This window comes from Leuresthes tenuis, unplaced genomic scaffold (genome assembly GCF_036924035.1).
Source record: "Leuresthes tenuis unplaced genomic scaffold, fLeuTen1.0.hap1 SCAF_11, whole genome shotgun sequence".
Taxonomy (NCBI): Eukaryota; Metazoa; Chordata; class Actinopteri; order Atheriniformes; family Atherinopsidae; genus Leuresthes; species Leuresthes tenuis.
Window position 1 is genome coordinate 1,726,197 of NW_027325365.1, and position 21,270 is coordinate 1,747,466.

General features: G+C 39.2%; 1 protein-coding gene across 1 annotated transcript in view; it reads right to left on the reverse strand.

Annotated features, from left to right (window-relative positions):
* Positions 1-7,170: 7,170 nt before the first annotated feature.
* The window catches only part of fat2 (FAT atypical cadherin 2), a 109,401-nt gene continuing 95,301 nt past the window's right edge, over positions 7,171-21,270 (reverse strand). The window contains exons 25-29 of the mRNA XM_072395138.1: positions 19,870-20,023; positions 19,570-19,669; positions 19,331-19,482; positions 18,728-18,981; positions 7,171-9,346 (exon numbers count right to left, since the gene is read on the reverse strand). Coding sequence (XP_072251239.1) covers positions 8,850-9,346; positions 18,728-18,981; positions 19,331-19,482; positions 19,570-19,669; positions 19,870-20,023 — 1,157 coding nt within the window. The 3' untranslated portion in view covers positions 7,171-8,849. The remainder of the gene's footprint in view (positions 9,347-18,727; positions 18,982-19,330; positions 19,483-19,569; positions 19,670-19,869; positions 20,024-21,270) is intronic.

Here is a 21,270-nt window from a genome sequence, read left to right on the forward strand (position 1 = left end):
TTGGGTGGTACACAGGTCGCCAGTCAATCCCAACAAAGGATAAAAAGGTTAAAAACTTAAAAACGACAGAATGATTTTCAATAATACAATGATTAAAGTGCTCTGGTTCCACAAAACAGGACATATAAAAAAAGGTCAGCCAATGACGTAAAATGAATAATCTCTTAAATGAAAAACAGAACAAACCAGATTACAAACTAAATAAAATCCCTTCAAAATAAGATAAGCAGATAAGCTAAACCTTATTTAGTTTTGTGTTTGTAGCAGAAGCAAAGCTCTTTTTTCTGTTTAGCTTTGTTCTGCATTTTTGAAAATAAAAAGGAAAAGACACAAGAAAAGAAATTACAGCATGTGTAGATAAGCATGTGGATGAAATGCTCTGTATGTGCAGGCACCCTCCCCTCCTCCACCTTATCTTTGTAACCTTTAAATTATCACACTACTTAATCTGCTGGCATTTAAACATTAGCTGTTCAAAGATATTAGGCTATTAGACGTGACAACCACACTGTTTTTATGAGAGACAGTCTCTAGTCTTTGAATTTATCTAAATTAATGTCAAAGCAATCATAATCGTCCCTATATGATTAGCTTCACAGCTGGCCGTAAATATAATCATCATCAGCTATCAACACACAAGCAAAAACATGAAATTACATCATGTTAGCCAAAAGGCCAACAACAGCAGGGATAAACAAAGTCTTCAATCTATTAGTTGTGCATCTTGGTTTAATGTGGTATCGGCTCTTGGTGAAAGCAATCTGAACAAACAAGGGGTGATCAGGGTCAGCATGGGCTGCTGGCTGCTCAGAAAGTGTGCACTTTAGAGAGGTTATTTCAAGATGTGAAGCATTTTGACAGCACATTTTAATGTTCCTGTATTTCAACACCACTGGCCCAAACCAGTGAATCAGTTAATGTCCTCAGACACTTACGCTGTGAAACAGCAGGAAGTCTTTTTCTTTATCAGATTAGTCATCATTTATTTTGCTAAGTTTCCAATAAAATGAGAAGCAGACAGCTGATTGCCACTGCAAACATCAAATTTGTATGAACCACAGCAAACGATAGGGAGGCCACCTCCCTCCCAAAAAGCCCAGTTTGCTTGCTCTAATAGAGAAAATGTATGTGATATGATTTTACCTGGGTAATGCCGACTATGAAGAGGTTAGATCTATTGTGCAACTGACTGTCCCAACAGATTCAGCAAGAAGTCAGTGAAAAAAACTGCAATTCAAAAAGACAAGTGGAAACCAGGCTTGGAACTGTGGATTTGCAATCACTTTGTGTCCTATGTGTTAGATTTTGGGTGGAAATCAAACCATTAACTGGAAGTCTTTAGCATTGCCAAATTATAGACTTTGAAGGAAGCAACATTTTAGCTTTTTGAAGGTTAGACATCAACAATGTGTTCTGCAAATGACATTGTACAGAAGGAGACTTAACTTTTGAAGTATCCTTAAAATTTGATTGAATTAGCTTTATTATTAGCATGTCTCAACCACACTCCCAACCTGCCTTTCGAAGGGTGGGGTAAGTGTGAAAAAGCTTGTTAGAGATCACTATAAAGGGGTAAAAAGTGTGCCCACTAAACCTTTTGATCTGTTTCACGACTATGCTCATATATTGTATCATGTGATGAACAGTATTAGACCATAATTTAATCTATGTACAAAATGTAAGCATGGCAAAAATATAAAAACTCTTTGGACAACGATGTTTGAAATCCCACTTTGAAGGACTTTGCCTCATTAATTTTTCTAGCATGGAAATAAGATATATTTGAATATCAGAAAACCTGATTTCTTGCTAGGGGTTCATATCATTGTTCCACAGATTCTTTTGTAAGTTGCAAATATCCCTGTCAAGATCACCAGAACTTAATTAAAGATGATATTGTTTTGTTTTGTAATTGTTTTGCTGAGAGATCAGCCAATCACAGTTCGTTATTAGTATGCGCATGCGCTCTGGCTACGTTCGGCAGAAGAAACCTTTTGTATTACAGAAACGGCAAGTAAACACCAATATAAGTTTGTAACGCGGATTTACCACTTCAATTAGAAAATTGTGGATATCCCATGATAAATTTGCCAGTTTTTAATGCCCTACATCTAAAATATTTTTCTTCTCACATGACCGTTTGAAGACACCGCCGCCTAACCGTTAGCACGTTAAGCTAACGGCAGTTTCAACATGGAGGACCTGGAGGAACGTTGGTGTCCATTTGCAACGGCTGTCAACGGTCGCTGTGAACAGGGACGGAGCTGAACGTGACCAATGTTGTCTCTCCTGCATGAGAAGTGCGCGTTCAGCCAGCAGGGACCAAGGGAACAAGCAACCCAAGGCACCATCCGAGTAAGTGTAATTAAGATGGGGTTTTAATGGTTTTAAACTGGGGTTTAAATGGCGTCCTCGAAGGGAAAAACCGCGTTTAAAGATGCTTCGTTTAGGCTCATGTCCAGTTAAAACCTGACAGTTTAATACTTAAGGCCTGCCAAGAGGAATGCATTATATTCAGAAGATCTGTCATAGGAGTAAGCTTTAAGTTATCATGCTTTCCTGCTAAAAAAATGTGTTTAAAGTTTAATTTAGTGTGAAAAAGAACATTTTTAAAAAGCATTGATTTTATATTGATTGAATATCTGCAAAAAAAGTAGGACGTGGCTGCAGATAATTAGTCTGCAGTCGTTTTTATTGATTTACAGCTGTCTTTGTAAGTAAATTAGTATATTTGTAGAATTTGATTTCCACACATTGCACAGCTGTAAAGTTTCTGAAGATTATTGCAGTCAACATAAGCAGCTTTTAGATAAACCCTTTCAACAAAACTAGTTTATATTTTCCAATACATTGCAAATAAGTTTCTGAAGAATATTTTATTCTTGTTAAAGTAGAAAAAGCTGGTATTTCTGAAAGAGGTGCTCTGAGAAGTTATCACTGGGTACAAAGGGATTTTTGTTCTTATTATCCTGTTTTCTTGTCTGTCCTGTATTTTGTCTTAGTATTAATATTTTAGGCAGCTTAAAGTCTCTTTCGCACTGATATAGAAACACCTGCTGGTGCCAGGCTTTTGTCAGCAGTGGTGCAAAGTAAAGAAGTTCTGTTTTCAGTTGAATGACTGCTGTACTTTTGGGTTATTACCGACCCGCTCCCTGTGATTTAAACAAATCCTCCAGGCCGTCCCCAGACTGTTGCTGAGTATTTACCACCTGCTGCTGGTAATGGGAAAGCTGGTCCCCAGACTGTGACCATTTAGGAGCATTTTGCAAACATTTTAGGGGAAGTGTGACAACGTTTCACCTGAAAGTACGTCCCGTTTATTATCATCATTTTATGATGAATAAAATACCCACGGGTGTCTAAAAATGGGGCAGGTAGATGCATGTTGTCCTGCTAATACGCAGCTCTTCATCCCTCCTGTGGGCAGATGAAGTTAACTTTCTATGGAGTAGCTGCAAAAAAAGTCTGGACCAAATTGTTCCTGAAAACCTTGTGTTCAGCTCGGTGGTCATCTGTTGTCTGCTCCTGGCTTTTTTAATATCAGGTGATAAGATTTGTACAGATATGATGTGACACTGTATCGTAAACCAGAGGTTTATGACTCTTATTCTCATCTTATTCTCATTGTCTGACGGCAGAAAATGAGACGATCTTAAATAAGAATGGCTTTTTACCACACATTAAATACAATAAATGGTATGAGAGATGGGAGAGGAGCATACTGCTAACTGGTTAACGGTGTATAAGATGCAAATACTTGGTGTTCTATTGTATTGTTATCTGTAGTTATTGAACTGCCCTGTAGGTATCAATGAAGCTACTGCAGCTCTGCAACTGTTTCCAATGTTTCTGTCCACTGAATAACAACAAAGTGCTGATGGATTTTCATGGTTTGGCTGCTGCTGCGACTTATAGTCTGGAAAATACCGTATATTAGCATGACTATTGGCATAAAAGACCTATAGATGGAAACATCATCCTCCAAGCTCAAAGTTTTGTAAAATTGTTGGAAATATTTTTAAAAAGTTGTATCCAAACGCTCATAAACTGTGCTCACTATGGTTAAATGTCCCTGAGATGAACAAAAAATAGATTAATTTTTTACTTGCATGTGAAACCAATCTTATCCACCAGTGTTTTTTTTTAATTTTTTTTATCCATCTATCTCCACAAAGGTCTGAAAATCAGCCAGTCCCTTTTCTCTGCCGTGAGAGAGGGCTGACTGACTGCCTCGTGCAGTTAAAACAAGTTTGTGTTGTTTCACAGGTATCGTACTGCCCTCGCAGTGCATGTGCTCATGCAAAACCAGACAGTCAGTCAACAGGAAAAGACGAGGCTCGACTTTTCTCGTTCTTTATTGAAGTCTCCTTTGTTCAGTCGTCTTTTATAGAAAACTGAAAAGTGTTCAAAACAGAAGCATAACCAGCTGTGCAAATACATTTCCATCAAACATCAGTGACCAAAGTAAGTGACAGAATTAGCAGCTAGCATAAGCTAGCAGAACACGTCCTATCAACCTCTATCAGATAATACTTTATAAAAAAAAAAACAAAACAAGCATTCAATAATTGTGCACTGTTTTACTTACAGATAAATATTTTCCAAGGCAAATTCTCTGAAATTTTTGCAGTTCATATATACTTTGAAATTCAAAACATTTTTCATCTCCCATGTATTTTAGCTTCTTTTATTTGTAAGTTTTTGTTCATTTATCTCTACTGATGTTTGTCAGCTTCTATAAACAACTAATTCCTTGTATGTGCAAAACTGATAAGCGATTTAAAAACAATGCTGATTTCATTCATGTATCGTAAACCGGAGGTTTATGACTCTTATTCTCATCTTATTCTCATTGTCTGACAGCAGAAAATGAGACTATCTTAAATAAGAATGGCTTTTACCTCACATTAACTACAATAAATGGTATGAGAGATGGTAGAGGAGCACACTGCTAACTGGTTGACGGTGTATAAGATGCAAATACTTGGTGTTCTATAGTGTTGTTATCTGTATATATAAATATAGTTTAGGCCATATTGAACTGCCCTGCAGGTATCAATGAAGCTACTGCAGCTCTGCAACTGTTTCCAATGTTTCTGTCCACTGAATAACAACAATACGCAAAAATGAGCAAATTCTCTGACATTTTTGCAGTTCATATATACTTTGAAATTCAAAACATTTTTCATCTCCCATGTATTTTAGCTTCTTTTATTTGTAAGTTTTTGTTCATTTATCTCTACTGATGTCTGTCAGCTTCTATAAACAACTAATTCCTTGTATGTGCAAAAATGATAAACGATTTAAAAACAATGCTGATTTCATTCATGAAAATTTGAGGATTGAAGACATTAAGATGCATCAAATCATTAATAAATCGAACAGCAAAGATTCACAGCTGCAACCAGCAGGGCATTACCAGAGAAAGGGAAAGATTGACTGGCACACAGTAGCTTGAGTGTAGTTTTAAACATTGTAGGAAATATGACGGATGAGGTGCCCTTCTGAGCCTGTGGGAGGGGCCAAGGGTGGGGGGGCGGGTCCTGACTGTTTGTGCTTACGCACCAATCGGCTACTTTATCCCCTAAGGGGAAATAATTCTGTGTCGGGCTCTCAGGTCCTCTTCTACGCAGTATCTTAGGTTCCTAGAACCGCACTCTTCTGGACACAGATGCCTGAGGTTCCTGGGACATGTCGGACCTCCACCGTTTCCGTCAGCCTAAAAGAACACGCCCCCCCTCTGTTCATTGAACGTATTCATCTATTAATCTTTTTGCTGTGGTCTTCCCTGTATGGTGTGTATTTGGTGGTCATTTTGTTGTGGTTTTGTTTCTTTTGTTGACCTCGTCTTTAGGATGTTTTGGTATCCTCGTCCTACTTAATTAGCTTTTGTTAGTTCTTTTATTAATGTTAAGACTTGGTTTCCTTTTACTTTTATTGTTCCTGTAAAGCTGGTCAGTATTTGCTTTATTTCCTGTTTTACGTCACAGACTATGCTTCCCTCGTGTGTTCCCTTGCTTTAACTTCCTGTCTTTGTTGCTGGCAGCTGGTGTTATTTCACTGATTGCTACACACCTTTCTTGTGTTTGTCATTACCTCCCTGAGTGTCTTCTGTCAGAAACCGGCAGGACACAGATGCAGGATCGATTTCAGAATAAGATTATTATGAATAAACTCTCTTAACAGGTCTCAGAACAGAGAAATAAACACTATGAAAAATCACCCCTCTGTTCATTGAACTCCTCTGGCTGCCCTTAGCATCAGATTCAAGTCCCTGATGTTAGCTACAAAGAGCTTAATGGAACGGCTCCATCTGCTTGAATGCTCTTGCAAAGGCTTCTGTCCCAACTGGGTCCCTCCGTTGGTCCCAGGATTGTCGTCTAGCAGCTCCTACACCACGCCTAAGACAATCCAAACTCTGTTCATGTGTCGTCCCACGATGGTGGAATGACCTACCGAGCGCTACCAGAACAGGGGCGTCCCTGTCTATCTTCAAGAAGCTCCTGAAAACCCAGCTCTTCAGAGAGCATCTCCTATCCCAGCACTTACCTTGTACTTCCCTCCCCCCTCTATCTCTGCACTTTATCTTTCTGCACTTCCTTCTATGCCTGCACCCTATCTCTACTCTGTCCCCTCTGACAGAGTCAGACTCCTGGGTTCCTTCTATGGAGCTTATTGTTAGCTTTTTATAAAGCTGTTTTAGATGTTCACAGATGTCGGTTAGCCTCATCAGTCTGGATCTGAGCCACCTTTGGAGGTATCTCCCACCTTGATTTAAGGATGTTCCTGCATTCTTTCCCAGCCACTGCCACGATTAGTGCCTCTTTCAGACCAGCCTTTCCTAGACTCTGATCAGACTTCTTGATATCAGCCACTTCTTCAGAAGCTTTTCCCTTTCTTCACCTGTTTCAGATATAAGGGGCACTTGCTTCAGTTTATCTGGAGGCCACCTTCTTAACTTTAATTTGGTGTACTTTCCTATAAAATAAGGGTTGATTGGGTGTCTAAATGTTTGGAATAAGCTCCACGCTAAAGTTCTTGTACTTTCTGGGTGACCTTACCTGTGATTTCCATCTAATTCCCATTTACTTAGTTTCTTCACTTCTGATACAAAACAGAGATAAAGCTAGCATGTTTATTTTCTCTGACATGTGGAGAACACGAGTAAGATGATGTTTTTTATAAGATCTCTTTATTCATATTCTCTATAGAAGATTGGAAAACAAAGGGGAAACAGCATCTTAATACAATCTCTTACAGAGAACCATGGGGACGTCCACATTGATAAAAAAATAAACTTTATAAATGAAACAAACATATATCTAACATACATTCAGTTGATTCGGGTCAACAACAGCAACACACAGATACTGACTTTATGTACAACACAATACTTGTAGATTATAAGATCTCTTTTGTACAAAGGACGTGAAAATAGTTTGAACTAAAGCAACAGTCAAACCACCAGCGATAAACACACTGTACACAACCCAGGGATTCAGGAACAGATGCTCAAATGTGAGTAAAGTTTAGATGAAAGTGATGATTAGACCAGAGAGGGAAGGTGGGAAATGATTTTATCAGCAGCAGAGCGCATCAATCATCAACGGTCTGGTGACGACAAAACACTCTGAGTTAAGATTCTGTCCATGCCTTCGATGTGGAAAGAATTATCTCTGGATTTATCAGTTTCCATTTCTAATTTAACGTTTGCAGGAGTTGAAGGAGAGTGTAGAAATACTCAGAAAAAGCTCAGTGTGAAGCGAATAAACCTCGCTGCAGAGGGACGGCAGGAGAGAGTCGTGGTTGTAACTCATTTCTTTGTTTTTTACCACAATAAAGACACAAAGTTTAAATCTAATTGCTGCATTAATGCTTTTTGGCAGCAGAAATAATGTTGAATGTTGCTGTTCAGACTGTTAAAAGTGGACAGATTCACTTTAATGTGTCATACAGCACAGCGAGCATTTCTTTATTCAGTGGCTGTATATTTGCACAATTTAAAATGGCTGCATAGACTTTTCTGTTCTGCTGCAGAAAGTGTTTCCCTGAACATGAAGAGCAGCAACACTGCAGAGCGAATATACCCCCAAGCTAAATCTGAAATCCATTCCCACAGATAGTTAAACCTACTTCACAGTTAACATCTCCTCACTTGTTCCTGGCCCACAGCTTTTCTTTAGATGAGGATCCAGCCCTCTTCATTGTGACCAACACTGGAAATGTTTATCCTGCATGAAATGTCCTTAATGCTACCTTTAAAACACTTAAACATGTGTTTTACTGGCACTTTGAAAGAAAAAAGGGCCTGAAAGTGGGAAGATGCACGTTTTTTCTTGAGTTCAGTGCAGATATTTTTTACTTTCAGCGGCACACAGAGCGTCTGCCTTATCAAACACAACAGATACGGTTTGTTTGAACAGGTTTTGAATGCAGTGTCCTCTTCTGAGTGGCATTCTTCCATGTCCAAGCTTAAATAGTCTTATTTTGAAACAGTGCACAGTCCAGTCTGTACTGCTGTTCATCGTTTCCCGACTTCAACAAGTCAGCGAGTCGGTTTCACAAAAAGACGCTGAACCTCCTCTGAAGAGGTCTTAAATTAGCTCCAAAGTGTCGTCTGGCACAGTAAGACGACGTTAGCTTAAAAAGTCAAACAACTCAAAGACACGGTGCTTTCATCTCCAGGGTGGAAAGGCCAAGGTGGGAGGCTCCTCAGCAGATGTTCAGGTGCAGGAGAGATGAATTCAGAAATGTACTCGTGCACAAAGCTGCCGTAGAACGAAGGAGTCCACATCTGGCATCTATTTAAGTTCGCCAACCAACCCAAAATAAATAATGATGATTTCATCCTAAAACATGACCTCCTCACAGCTTCCGTAGTCACTTTCCACCATGCTCGACCCGTCGTAGCAGCGCGGGTTGTGCCTCGCGGGTCGCGTTTGAGGCTGGGCGGCGTTTGGAGGCGGCGCCTGGCTCGGGTGCTCGGCGTACGACGGCATCGCCACGCTCAGGCGCATGCTGAGCCTCTTGTAGCCCCCTGAGACGTTGTCCAGGCTGCGAGTGTGCTGCGTGGGGTAGTAGCTGATGGCCGTATACTCGTTGGGGCACTGAGAGCTGGGAAGAGGAAGCCCATCGGGACCCAGAAAGTCATCCAGGTTCTGGTTGCTGTAGCACGGCGGCAGGGGTGCGCGGCGGTCACAGCGATCCAGTGGGAACGGGAAGCCTCCAAACCGAGAGTTCCTGCGAGAGTCCATAGTGGAGGTGGAGTAGGTGTCCTCCACAATGTCGAACTGGGGGAAGTCCTGGACTGTTGGGCGGCCATAGTAGTCTGGGTCCGCCGGGTAGACTGAAGACAAAAGGAAGATGGAGACAGTCAGTCACCCTGATACTTTTTTAGATTTTAAACTGTTAGCTTCCACCTTAAGATCACAAGTGAGATCAGAACGAGTGCTTTTTAATGAATTGTTCTTTATAAAACAAAGTGATTAATACTCAAAAGACTAGATTAATACTCAAAAGACCAGATTAATACTCAAAAGACCAAATTAATACTCAAAAGACCAAATTAATACTCAAAAGACCAAATTAATACTCAAAAGACCAAATTAATACTCAAAAGACCAGATTAATGAGGCTGAACCGACATCTGAAACCTTTCAGTGTGTAAAAACACCACATTTTGTTTAAAGGTGAGCTGATCCAGAACCTTTTTCATGGACTGGGAGGAGAATCCTCTTTTTGCAGTGTTTTTACACCTTTTCTTGGATAAAATCAATCGTTCACAACTTGGAAATATTGATGGTGTAAGAGGTGGAGAACGAGTAGTTTTCTTTAGGACCTTGAACTGATTCTTTTTCAACTTTTCCTCCAGTTATTTCTAAATCAACACTTTGTTGTTGGAAGATTACAGGAACAAGGCTTCATGTTGTTTATTCGGCTTTGGAAAACCTGAACGTTTGCCTTCTCTGGACTTCACGGCAGGGACTTTAAAGTGCTGATGTCTGCCTCACATGAACATTTGAAGGATTGTTTTGCATCTCCTCAGAAATGAAGCTTTCACACGGTGGAATATGCAGATGTATATTAATTTAGAAAGAAGATATCCTTAATTTAACATACTTTTTTTGGTGTAACTTCACATCAACCAAATACTGCCCCCTTTTATTGCTGCTGCTTTTAATCCTGCTAAAGTAGTCTAAGTTTCCCAGTGCGCCCCCTTGTGGAATCCTCTGGTAACAGTAAAAAATATTTCCATCCATCCATCCGTTCAAGAGAGTAAAGATGGTGGGAGACAGAGTGAAGGAGGAAGGACAAGCAGATGAAGAATTACAGCAGCCTGAGATTGACAGATGCAGGAGATGAATGACAACGGATGATAAAGACAGATGTGAAGGTGTTTCCTGGCTCGAGTGATGGAAACCTGACAGAAACCTTGTGTTGTTGCAGTTTAAAGAAGAAGACGAGCAGCAGTTTATTCCACTGATAAACTGCAGTGTGAACAGGGCTTCGGTTGGCACCAGTCCAAAGCAAACATCTGCAGCCAAAGGTGGTGTAACATGACACTAAGATGCACTGCAGCTTAACTTGTATTAGAGTGATAAAGTCTTCACTGCTGCTGGGACAAAAGCCTTCTGTTGGTTGGTCTGTGGAGGACTGAGGTGTCTCCCTGAAAGAGTTTAGTCATCCATTAAAGATATGCAGGTGTGTTGTTTTCATGTGTTTCCAACCACCCTGCAATTAATCAGTGAAACGGTGCACAAAAGTAATCATTAAGATAATTAGCCTCAACACTAGTGCTGAACGATTCATTGCATTTGCGATAAAATCGCGATGTGAAAAAATGTGATTTTTCTAATCGTATTTGTTGTGATTTGAGTGACTTTCAACACGCAAAGGGCCAAAAAAAACAAAACAAGGGATGCTGCACAGCGCCTGGTATGATGCAAAACATGTCTTGCTACTGTTGCCACCACGCAACACGACAAACTTGTTTCAACATGTAAAAAAAACACCATAAAGCCTCATATGATAACTGCAACATGTAAAAAAACACCATAAAGCCTCATATGATAACTGCAACATGTAAAAAAACACCATAAAGCCTCATATGATAACTGCAACATGTAAAAAAACACCATAAAGCCTCATATGATAACTGCAACATTTAAAAAAACACCATAAAGCCTCATATGATAACTGCAACATTTAAAAAAACACCATAAAGCCTCATATGATAACTGCAACATGTAAAAAAACACCATAAAGCCTCATATGATAACTGCAACATGTAAAAAAACACCATAAAGCCTCATATGATAACTGCAACATGTAAAAAAACACCATAAAGCCTCATATGATAACTGCAACATTTAAAAAAACACCATAAAGCCTCATATGATAACTGCAACATTTAAAAAAACACCATAAAGCCTCATATGATAACTGCAACATGTAAAAAAACACCATAAAGCCTCATATGATAACTGCAACATGTAAAAAAACACCATAAAGCCTCATATGATAACTGCAACATTTAAAAAAACACCATAAAGCCTCATATGATAACTGCAACATGTAAAAAAACACCATAAAGCCTCATATGATAACTGCAACATTTAAAAAAACACCATAAAGCCTCATATGATAACTGCAACATTTAAAAAAACACCATAAAGCCTCATATGATAACTGCAACATTTAAAAAAACACCATAAAGCCTCATATGATAACTGCAACATTTAAAAAAACACCATAAAGCCTCATATGATAACTGCAACATTTAAAAAAACACCATAAAGCCTCATATGATAACTGCAACATTTAAAAAAACACCATAAAGCCTCATATGATAACTGCAACATTTAAAAAAACACCATAAAGCCTCATATGATAACTGCAACATTTAAAAAAACACCATAAAGCCTCATATGATAACTGCAACATGTAAAAAACACCATAAAGCCTCATATGATAACTGCAACATTTAAAAAAACACCATAAAGCCTCATATGATAGCTGCAACATGTAAAAAAACACCATAAAGCCTCATATGATAACTGCAACATGTAAAAAAACACCATAAAGCCTCATATGATAACTGCAACATTTAAAAAAACACCATAAAGCCTCATATGATAACTGCAACATTTAAAAAAACACCATAAAGCCTCATATGATAACTGCAACATTTAAAAAAACACCATAAAGCCTCATATGATAACTGCAACATGTAAAAAAACACCATAAAGCCTCATATGATAACTGCAACATGTAAAAAAACACCATAAAGCCTCATATGATAACTGCAACATGTAAAAAAACACCATAAAGCCTCATATGATAACTGCAACATGTAAAAAAACACCATAAAGCCTCATATGATAACTGCAACATGTAAAAAAACACCATAAAGCCTCATATGATAACTGCAACATGTAAAAAAACACCATAAAGCCTCATATGATAACTGCAACATTTAAAAAAACACCATAAAGCCTCATATGATAACTGCAACATTTAAAAAAACACCATAAAGCCTCATATGATAACTGCAACATGTAAAAAAAACTCCATAAAGCCTCATATGATAACTGCAACATGTAAAAAAACACCATAAAGCCTCATATGATAACTGCAACATGTAAAAAAAACTCCATAAAGCCTCATATGATAACTGCAACATGTAAAAAAACACCATAAAGCCTCATATGATAACTGCAACATGTAAAAAAAACTCCATAAAGCCTCATATGATAACTGCAACATGTAAAAAAACACCATAAAGCCTCATATGATAACTGCATGGCTCAAATGGTGATTAGCAGCGTATCACATCATCAACACAGCACCGACAGCATAGGTGCCGAATCTGTGGGTGCTTCAGCCCGGTTGATTCAGCCAAAATGGACAAATTTAGTCACAAAAATACCAAAAATATCCATCGACCCGACATCGGCTTCCAGTGAGAACTCTGGTGCTGGTGTTGGTCAGAAAAAAGGTCGGACTTTTCATGGATAGACTTTGTTCGGTTTGCACTGTTGGATCTTTAATCGGAGCCTTTTGCGTTCGGTTACATTGACATTAACCTCTCGTATGCATCACCAGTGTGTAGACTGTGTGTTTGTGAAAGCGTGCACGTGTCAAAGTGGCAACGAGTCATGGCAACACGGTGAGCGCCCACCAGCAGAAACATAAAGCGGCGCCCCGGCCCGACAATGTTGGACAGCGTGACTCCATCAGAAACTTGGTCAAAACAGCACAGAGAAATTAGAGTTTTTGGCGAGGGGCATGCCCATCACCATGGTGACCAAGCCTGGGTTTACAGCCTTAATTAATACTCTGGATAAGTGGTACGGCATGCCATCCTGAACATATTTTAGCCAGGCTGCTATAGCGGAGATGTATAAAAAATGCAAGGAAAGAGTGACTTCAGAGCTGAAAACAGCCGAGTTTCTCTACTATAACAAAGATATAATCCCTATGTTTGCTAAAAAATACAAAAGACAAGGAAATTAAAAAATAATCGCTTATTAAATTGCAATTAGATTATTTTTCCATATCGTTCAGCCCTACTCAACACTGCACCCTAACCCTGGACCTGTGGTTGTTTCCTGCTAAATTCCTGTTGAAACGGGTGTAAACAGAGACTGAAGAACCTCAGAACAAACTGACTTCTATCCAGCTATTAATATTTCACAGTTGCCATAAATCATCCATGGTTTCTTACGGTGTGACAGTGCTGGATGCTGTAACACAGTTAAAAAAAAATGGTGATGTAATAGAGGGCAAAGAAAACTTTCCCCTTCAGCTAAAAATAATTCTGTTCTGCACTGAAGCAAATTTTACGTCTCGGACTGTAGATTTGCTCCATCTCTCCATATGACAGGTGAGGTGTGGTCAGTAGCCATCACCTTTAACGATGCACCAGTGAACAATGCACCAACTGGTGAAGTAGTACGGGACGTGTCCTTTATTCTCTGTGATAAGGTCAAGGAGATAAATGACCTGCCATCATGGCGTTACCTGGGGAGCAGCGGTGTGACGGACGCCTGATCTGCCTTCAATTGTCTGGAGAACCAAGCAGTGGCTGTATGATGCATTTATACTATAATCTGCATGCTGCTCCAAATATCCGCCACGATATTAAAACCCCTCACAGGTAACACATGGATGTGACTCGTGTATAAATATCACCCTATAAGGCAACTGTAGCAGCCTTCTTTGATCCAAACTCCTGATTCTCCCAATAATAATGTGATAAAATCACATTAATCCCAAATCTCTTCAAGAAGCAGTTCTATAAAGAAAAAGAAACGAGTGCTCAGATTCAACACATTGTTAAAAATGCTCTTTCCGATAATAAATTCCACTTATTGCATGAAGGCACTGAAGAGATTTGAATCCGGTACAACAGGAAAGATAAAGATTCATGAATAAAAAGTGTGTTTGTATGAATAAGAAAAGGAAGAAATGACAGACATTAAAGTGAGTGACGGCAGAAAAGACCTGAGTGAGCAAGGAAGGATATTTAGAAAAAAAAAAGCCATGAGATGTACATAAAGTGGAGCTGGAGACATGCAGCAAAGAAAGAAAGTTTCCTGATGTTATCGCGTCCACTCGACCTCGTCTTTGAATGTTTCATCTCCCAGAGTTTAATCAGTGTCCGCTGTTATCGATGATGCTCCGCATCAAAGTTAAATGCTCATTTATCCCCGACTCATTCAGCCTGCTCTGACCTTCTGTATCACAGCAGAGGGGGTTTGGGTGACTGAAGGAAGCAAGGCTGCTTTTCACTGCAGAAATTATACGTTTTTAACTGCTATTACAGTCAATTCTGGCCTGTATAGCGCACCTGAATATAAGCAGCACCCTCTGATTTTAGAAAGAAAATCCATTCTGTACTTGTATCGGATTATAAGTCGCGGGTGTCCACATCGTAATATGAGATATTTACACAGAAAGATGTGACACGTGAGGATTTTTAAACTTTTAATTAAATGCATATGGTAACATAAACTAATACAAACTGCAAATGCTTTTTTTCCCGAATAGTGCCTGTAACACCTATGGTTTTAACTTGAATACCTATCGCTAACGCACAAATACGTGGCGTAAATGCTTTTTTTTTCCCTAACAGTGCCTGTAATACTGATGGTTTTAACTTAAATACCTATCGCTAACGCACAAATATGTGGCGTAAATGCTTTTTTTTCAAACAGTGCCTGTAACACAGATGGTTTTAACTGAAATATCCATCGCTAACGCACAAATACGTGGCATAAATGCTTTTTTTCCCGAACAGTGCCTGTAACACAGATGGTTTTAGCTTAAATGCCTATCGCTAACGCACAAATACGTGCCGTAAATGCTTTTTTTCCCGAACAGGGCCTGTAACACCGATGGTATTAACTTAAATACCTATCGCTAACGCACAAATACATGGCGTAAATGCTTTTTTTTCCTGAACAGTGCCTGTAACACTGATGGTTTTAACTTAAATACCTATCGCTAACGCACAAATACGTGGCGTAAATGCTTTTTTTCCTGAACAGGGCCTGTAACACCGATGGTTTTAACTTAAATATCCATCGCTAACGCAGAAATACGCGGCGTAAATGCTTTTTTTCCTGAACAGTGCCTGTAACACCGATGGTTTTAACTTAAATATCCATCGCTAACGCAGAAATACGTGGCGTAAATGCTTTTTTTCCTGAACAGTGCCTGTAACACAGATGGTTTTAACTTAAATATCCATCGCTAACGCACAAATATGTGGCGTAAATGCTTTTTTTCCTGAACAGGGCCTGTAACACCGATGGTTTTAACTTAAATACCTATCGCTAACGCACAAATACGTGGCGTAAATGCTTTTTTTCCTGAACAGGGCCTGTAACACCGATGGTTTTAACTTAAATATCCATCGCTAACGCAGAAATACGCGGCGTAAATGCTTTTTTACCTGAACAGGGCCTGTAACACTGATAATTTTGATTCCTATCGCTAACGCACAAATATGTGGCGTAAATGCTTTTTTTTCCCTAACAGTGCCTGTAACACCGATGGTTTTAACTTAAATACCTATCGCTAACGCACAAATATGTGGCGTAAATGCTTTTTTTTCAAACAGTGCCTGTAACACAGATGGTTTTAACTGAAATACCTATCGCTAACGCACAAATACGTGGCGTAAATGCTTTTTTTCCTGAACAGTTCCTGTAACACCTATGGTTTTAACTTAAATACCTATCGCTAACGCACAAATACGTGGCGTAAATGCTTTTTTTCCCGAACAGTGCCTGTAACACCGATGGTTTTAACTTAAATACGTATCGCTAACGCACAAATACGTGGCGTAAATGCTTTTTTTCCTGAACAGTTCCTGTAACACCTATGGTTTTAACTTAAATACCTATCGCTAACACACAAATATGTGGCGTAAATGCTTTTTTTCCTGAACAGTGCCTGTAACACCGATGGTTTTAACTTAAATACCTATCGCTAACGCACAAATACGTGGCGTAAATGCTTTTTTTTCAAACAGTGCCTATAATACAGATGGTTTTAACTTAAATACCTGTCGCTAACGCACAAATACGTGGCGTAAATGCTTTTTTTTCCTGAACAGTGCCTGTAACACCGATGGTTTTAACTTAAATACCTATCGCTAACGCACAAATACGTGGCGTAAATGCTTTTTTTCCAAACAGTGCCTGTAACACCGATGGTTTTAACTTAAATACATATCGCTAACGCACAAATATGTGGCGTAAATGCTTTTTTTCCTGAACAGTGCCTGTAACACAGATGGTTTTAACTTAAATAGCTATCGCTAACGCACAAATATGTGGCGTAAATGCTTTTTTTCCTGAACAGGGCCTGTAACACCGATGGTTTTAACTTAAATATCCATCGCTAACGCACAAATATGTGGCGTAAATGCTTTTTTTCCTGAACAGGGCCTGTAACACCGATGGTTTTAACTTAAATACCTATCGCTAACGCACAAATACGTGGCGTAAATGCTTTTTTTCCTGAACAGGGCCTGTAACACCGATGGTTTTAACTTAAATATCCATCGCTAACGCAGAAATACGCGGCGTAAATGCTTTTTTTCCTGAACAGTGCCTGTAACACCGATGGTTTTAACTTAAATATCCATCGCTAACGCAGAAATACGTGGCGTAAATGCTTTTTTTCCTGAACAGTGCCTGTAACACAGATGGTTTTAACTTAAATATCCATCGCTAACGCACAAATATGTGGCGTAAATGCTTTTTTTCCTGAACAGGGCCTGTAACACCGATGGTTTTAACTTAAATAGCTATCGCTAACGCACAAATACGTGGCGTAAATGCTTTTTTTCCTGAACAGGGCCTGTAACACCGATGGTTTTAACTTAAATATCCATCGCTAACGCAGAAATACGCGGCGTAAATGCTTTTTTACCTGAACAGGGCCTGTAACACTGATAATTTTGATTCCTATCGCTAACGCACAAATATGTGGCGTAAATGCTTTTTTTTCCCTAACAGTGCCTGTAACACCGATGGTTTTAACTTAAATACCTATCGCTAACGCACAAATACGTGGCGTAAATGCTTTTTTTCCCGAACAGGGCCTGTAACACAGATGGTATTAACTTAAATACCTATCGCTAACGCACAAATACGTGGCGTAAATGCTTTTTTTCCTGAACAGTTCCTGTAACACCTATGGTTTTAACTTAAATACCTATCGCTAACGCACAAATACGTGGCGTAAATGCTTTTTTTCCCGAACAGTGCCTGTAACACCGATGGTTTTAACTTAAATACGTATCGCTAACGCACAAATACGTGGCGTAAATGCTTTTTTTCCTGAACAGTTCCTGTAACACCTATGGTTTTAACTTAAATACCTATCGCTAACACACAAATATGTGGCGTAAATGCTTTTTTTCCTGAACAGTGCCTGTAACACCGATGGTTTTAACTTAAATACCTATCGCTAACGCACAAATACGTGGCGTAAATGCTTTTTTTTCAAACAGTGCCTATAATACAGATGGTTTTAACTTAAATACCTGTCGCTAACGCACAAATACGTGGCGTAAATGCTTTTTTTTCCTGAACAGTGCCTGTAACACCGATGGTTTTAACTTAAATACCTATCGCTAACGCACAAATACGTGGCGTAAATGCTTTTTTTTCCTGAACAGTGCCTGTAACACCGATGGTTTTAACTTAAATACCTATCGCTAACGCACAAATACGTGGCGTAAATGCTTTTTTTCCAAACAGTGCCTGTAACACAGATGGTTTTAACTTAAATAGCTATCGCTAACACACAAATACGTGGCGTAAATGCTTTTTTTCCGAACAGTGCCTGTAACACCGATAATTTTAATACCTATCGCTAATGCACAAATTACAATAATTTAGTGTGTTTGATTAATTGTACAATTTCAGTGGACCGCTGTGAACTATCTGTTCATCTTATTGGTCTAATGTTACGAAGCAAAATGTTTTTGGTGGAATGAAAAAAAAGGAAAATAACACAATAGCTGCACCGTATTATAAGCCCTGGAGCTCACAGCCTGGGCAAAAAGTAGCAGCTTATAGTCTGGAATTTACAGTAATCCAAAATGCCAGTAATTTAAGGCACATTGTTCCAAAAAAAGAACTTTAAAGCCTTAAATGCAATTTAGAAATGCCACTCTGGAGGACTCTGTCTGCAGAATAATACACACCTTCATAGTCCATGTCGCAGTGGCTCTTCCTGATGGAGTCGTTGTCTGAGCTTGATGGTGGTCTGGCAGGAAGATTCGGGGCCACACTGCACACAACGGGCCCCTGCGTCTTTGATGATCTGCTTCCTGATGAACCAATCTGGCTGTGAGGCCTCAGAGACCTGAATGGCGTGTGGCCCAGGTTGTTGGTGGGGCTGACCAATGAGCTCATCTCAATGGCAGGACCTTGTTTGGGGTTGCTGGACTGGAAATAGCTGTGGGGATGGACAGAGATGCTTTACTTTGTGAGCACATGGTTTTATTTAGCTCCTTTTGTCTGCAGTAGTGTTAATATTACAGGTGTGACATGTCATTTGGACCGCTGTTTGACAAAAAGAGGTAATCTCAGTCCAGATCAGAACTAAACTGGTTGAAAACTTGAGTTTATTTCTTGTTCTACTGGAGACCGAGTAGGTACCGTTCCCTCAGTGCTCATCAGTCCTTTTAAAGTGATGCAGGACTGTAGCACAAAGTGCTGTGTGAAACCAAGTCTCACTGGATCAGGGGTATACAGTGTTGGTTTGGATCATGGTGCAGCTGTGTTATCAGTTCTGTGACGCCTACCCGTTGGAGTCCTGGACACATGCAGGCTTCTTCTTCTTCTTCTGCTGAACGTATCGTATCCTGATGCAAACAAAGATGCCGACCAAGAGGACTAATCCAAGCACACTGGCACAGATCTCTATGATCTCCACATGGCTTAACCCTGCGTATACCTGGGAAAGGATGATTTTATATGATATTTATGTGTTTCGGCTCATAATTTGTAAGCTTTGTAATGAAACCATGTTGCTCTGACTCACCTGGGGCAGTGGGTCACAGTGGAAAGAGTCTTCATTGATTTTACAGTCATATCCTCCAGGACAAGGGTTGGGAAAACAGACTTTAGTCTCATTGTGGCATCTAAATGATTAAAGTAAGAAGAAATCATATTTATACAGCTGTGGAAGATTTCCATCAACAATTTAAAGCTGTAAAAAGGTGAATCTGAGTAAACGCCGTTTTCTGAACTGGTTAATTATAAACCGAGGCTTTTCTTAAGGATGTAATGAAGCTTTTGATGAGAAAAACTTAAAAAATATGTGAAAGTATTCTGTGCACACCTTGCTTCAGCGTTGTCCAGTGAGCAGTTGCACATGTAACCTTCAGGCTTCGGGATGCACACCCTGCCATGGGCACAAGGCTTGGACACGCACAGGTTCTTGGCCAGCTCACATCGGTCGCCGTGAAAGAGTCCTGCACACCTGCAGCGTGGCTCTGCAGCGTCAATAAAAACAGCCAGGATCAAAGCCACGATGAGTTCCCCCAACAGACAGAATTAATCACAGCAAAGGTCAACTTGATCCAGCTCCAGAGCACACGAGTGCGTTTGATATGCAGCAGGAAAAATCAGCCAAATAAAACCCAAGCAAGCGTCACGTTTTATCAGAATCAAAGAGCTTCTTCTCTGAGCTGCAGCTTTAAAAGCACTTATTGTCATGTTTAGGTGTTTGGAAAATGTCTGAAATGACGGCTGAAAGTGTCTCTGTGGGCGAAGAAATGATGAAGATTTTTCTGTAGCTTAATGTTTGAGATAAACACAGATTAGGGCCCTTAATACACATTTACATGCCTTCATTAGAGCACATTAAAGACCTCTGGAAGCCACTGCGTGTCACAGTGGAGCTGCACAAACCCGACCAAAACCCTTTTTTTTTCTCATCCTCATCCAAAAACTTTGATTTAAAACAATTTACTGGCAGAACTTAAGAAGAAAACCAGCTGATCTGAACTGGTACTTTACCACATTTTCCTCGTATGGAGGACTAAAACTGTCAAAATATGAAATAAATACAAAAATATAGGAGTTGTTAAATAACTGGGTTCATAAGGTCATCACACAGCTGGAAGGCTAACAGCGTTAGCGGCTAGCTTAGCTTAGAGTAATTTTTGAACAAACTTTATAAACAACTTCTAGATTTTAAACAGTCCAATCAGTGACTAAAAGAGCAGTCTCAGCTTTTTAATAAATCATTCATCTTTATTTTAGTTTTGGTTTCAGGAAGCAACTTCTGAAACAATCAGCCAATCGGTGACAAGATGAGCCCATGACACAGTAAGTTGGACCGCCCCCTAATTTGCATAATGAGGGAGAAAACGGAGGCAGAGAAGTTTAAAACTAAATAAAAAGGGGAAATGGTAAGAGAAGTAAATCCATCTATAAATTAAATAAATGCAAATTAAAATACAACAATAAATACAGGAGTGATGAATTATCAAAGAAAGAAATGTAAAATATTCCATATTAAAATGAATTATTTTAAATTAAGGAAGTTTAAAATTTATTTCACATTCATCATTTGTTAATTGATTTTAGCTTCTATCGTATAAGCTAAATTATTTAGGATTATTACGGTTTCAGTCCTCTATTTAAGTATATATATATTTTACTATTTAAGTATATATATAGTATTTAGAGTATTTAGAAAAATAAAGAGAAATAAACGGTAAATTCTGCTCAGTGA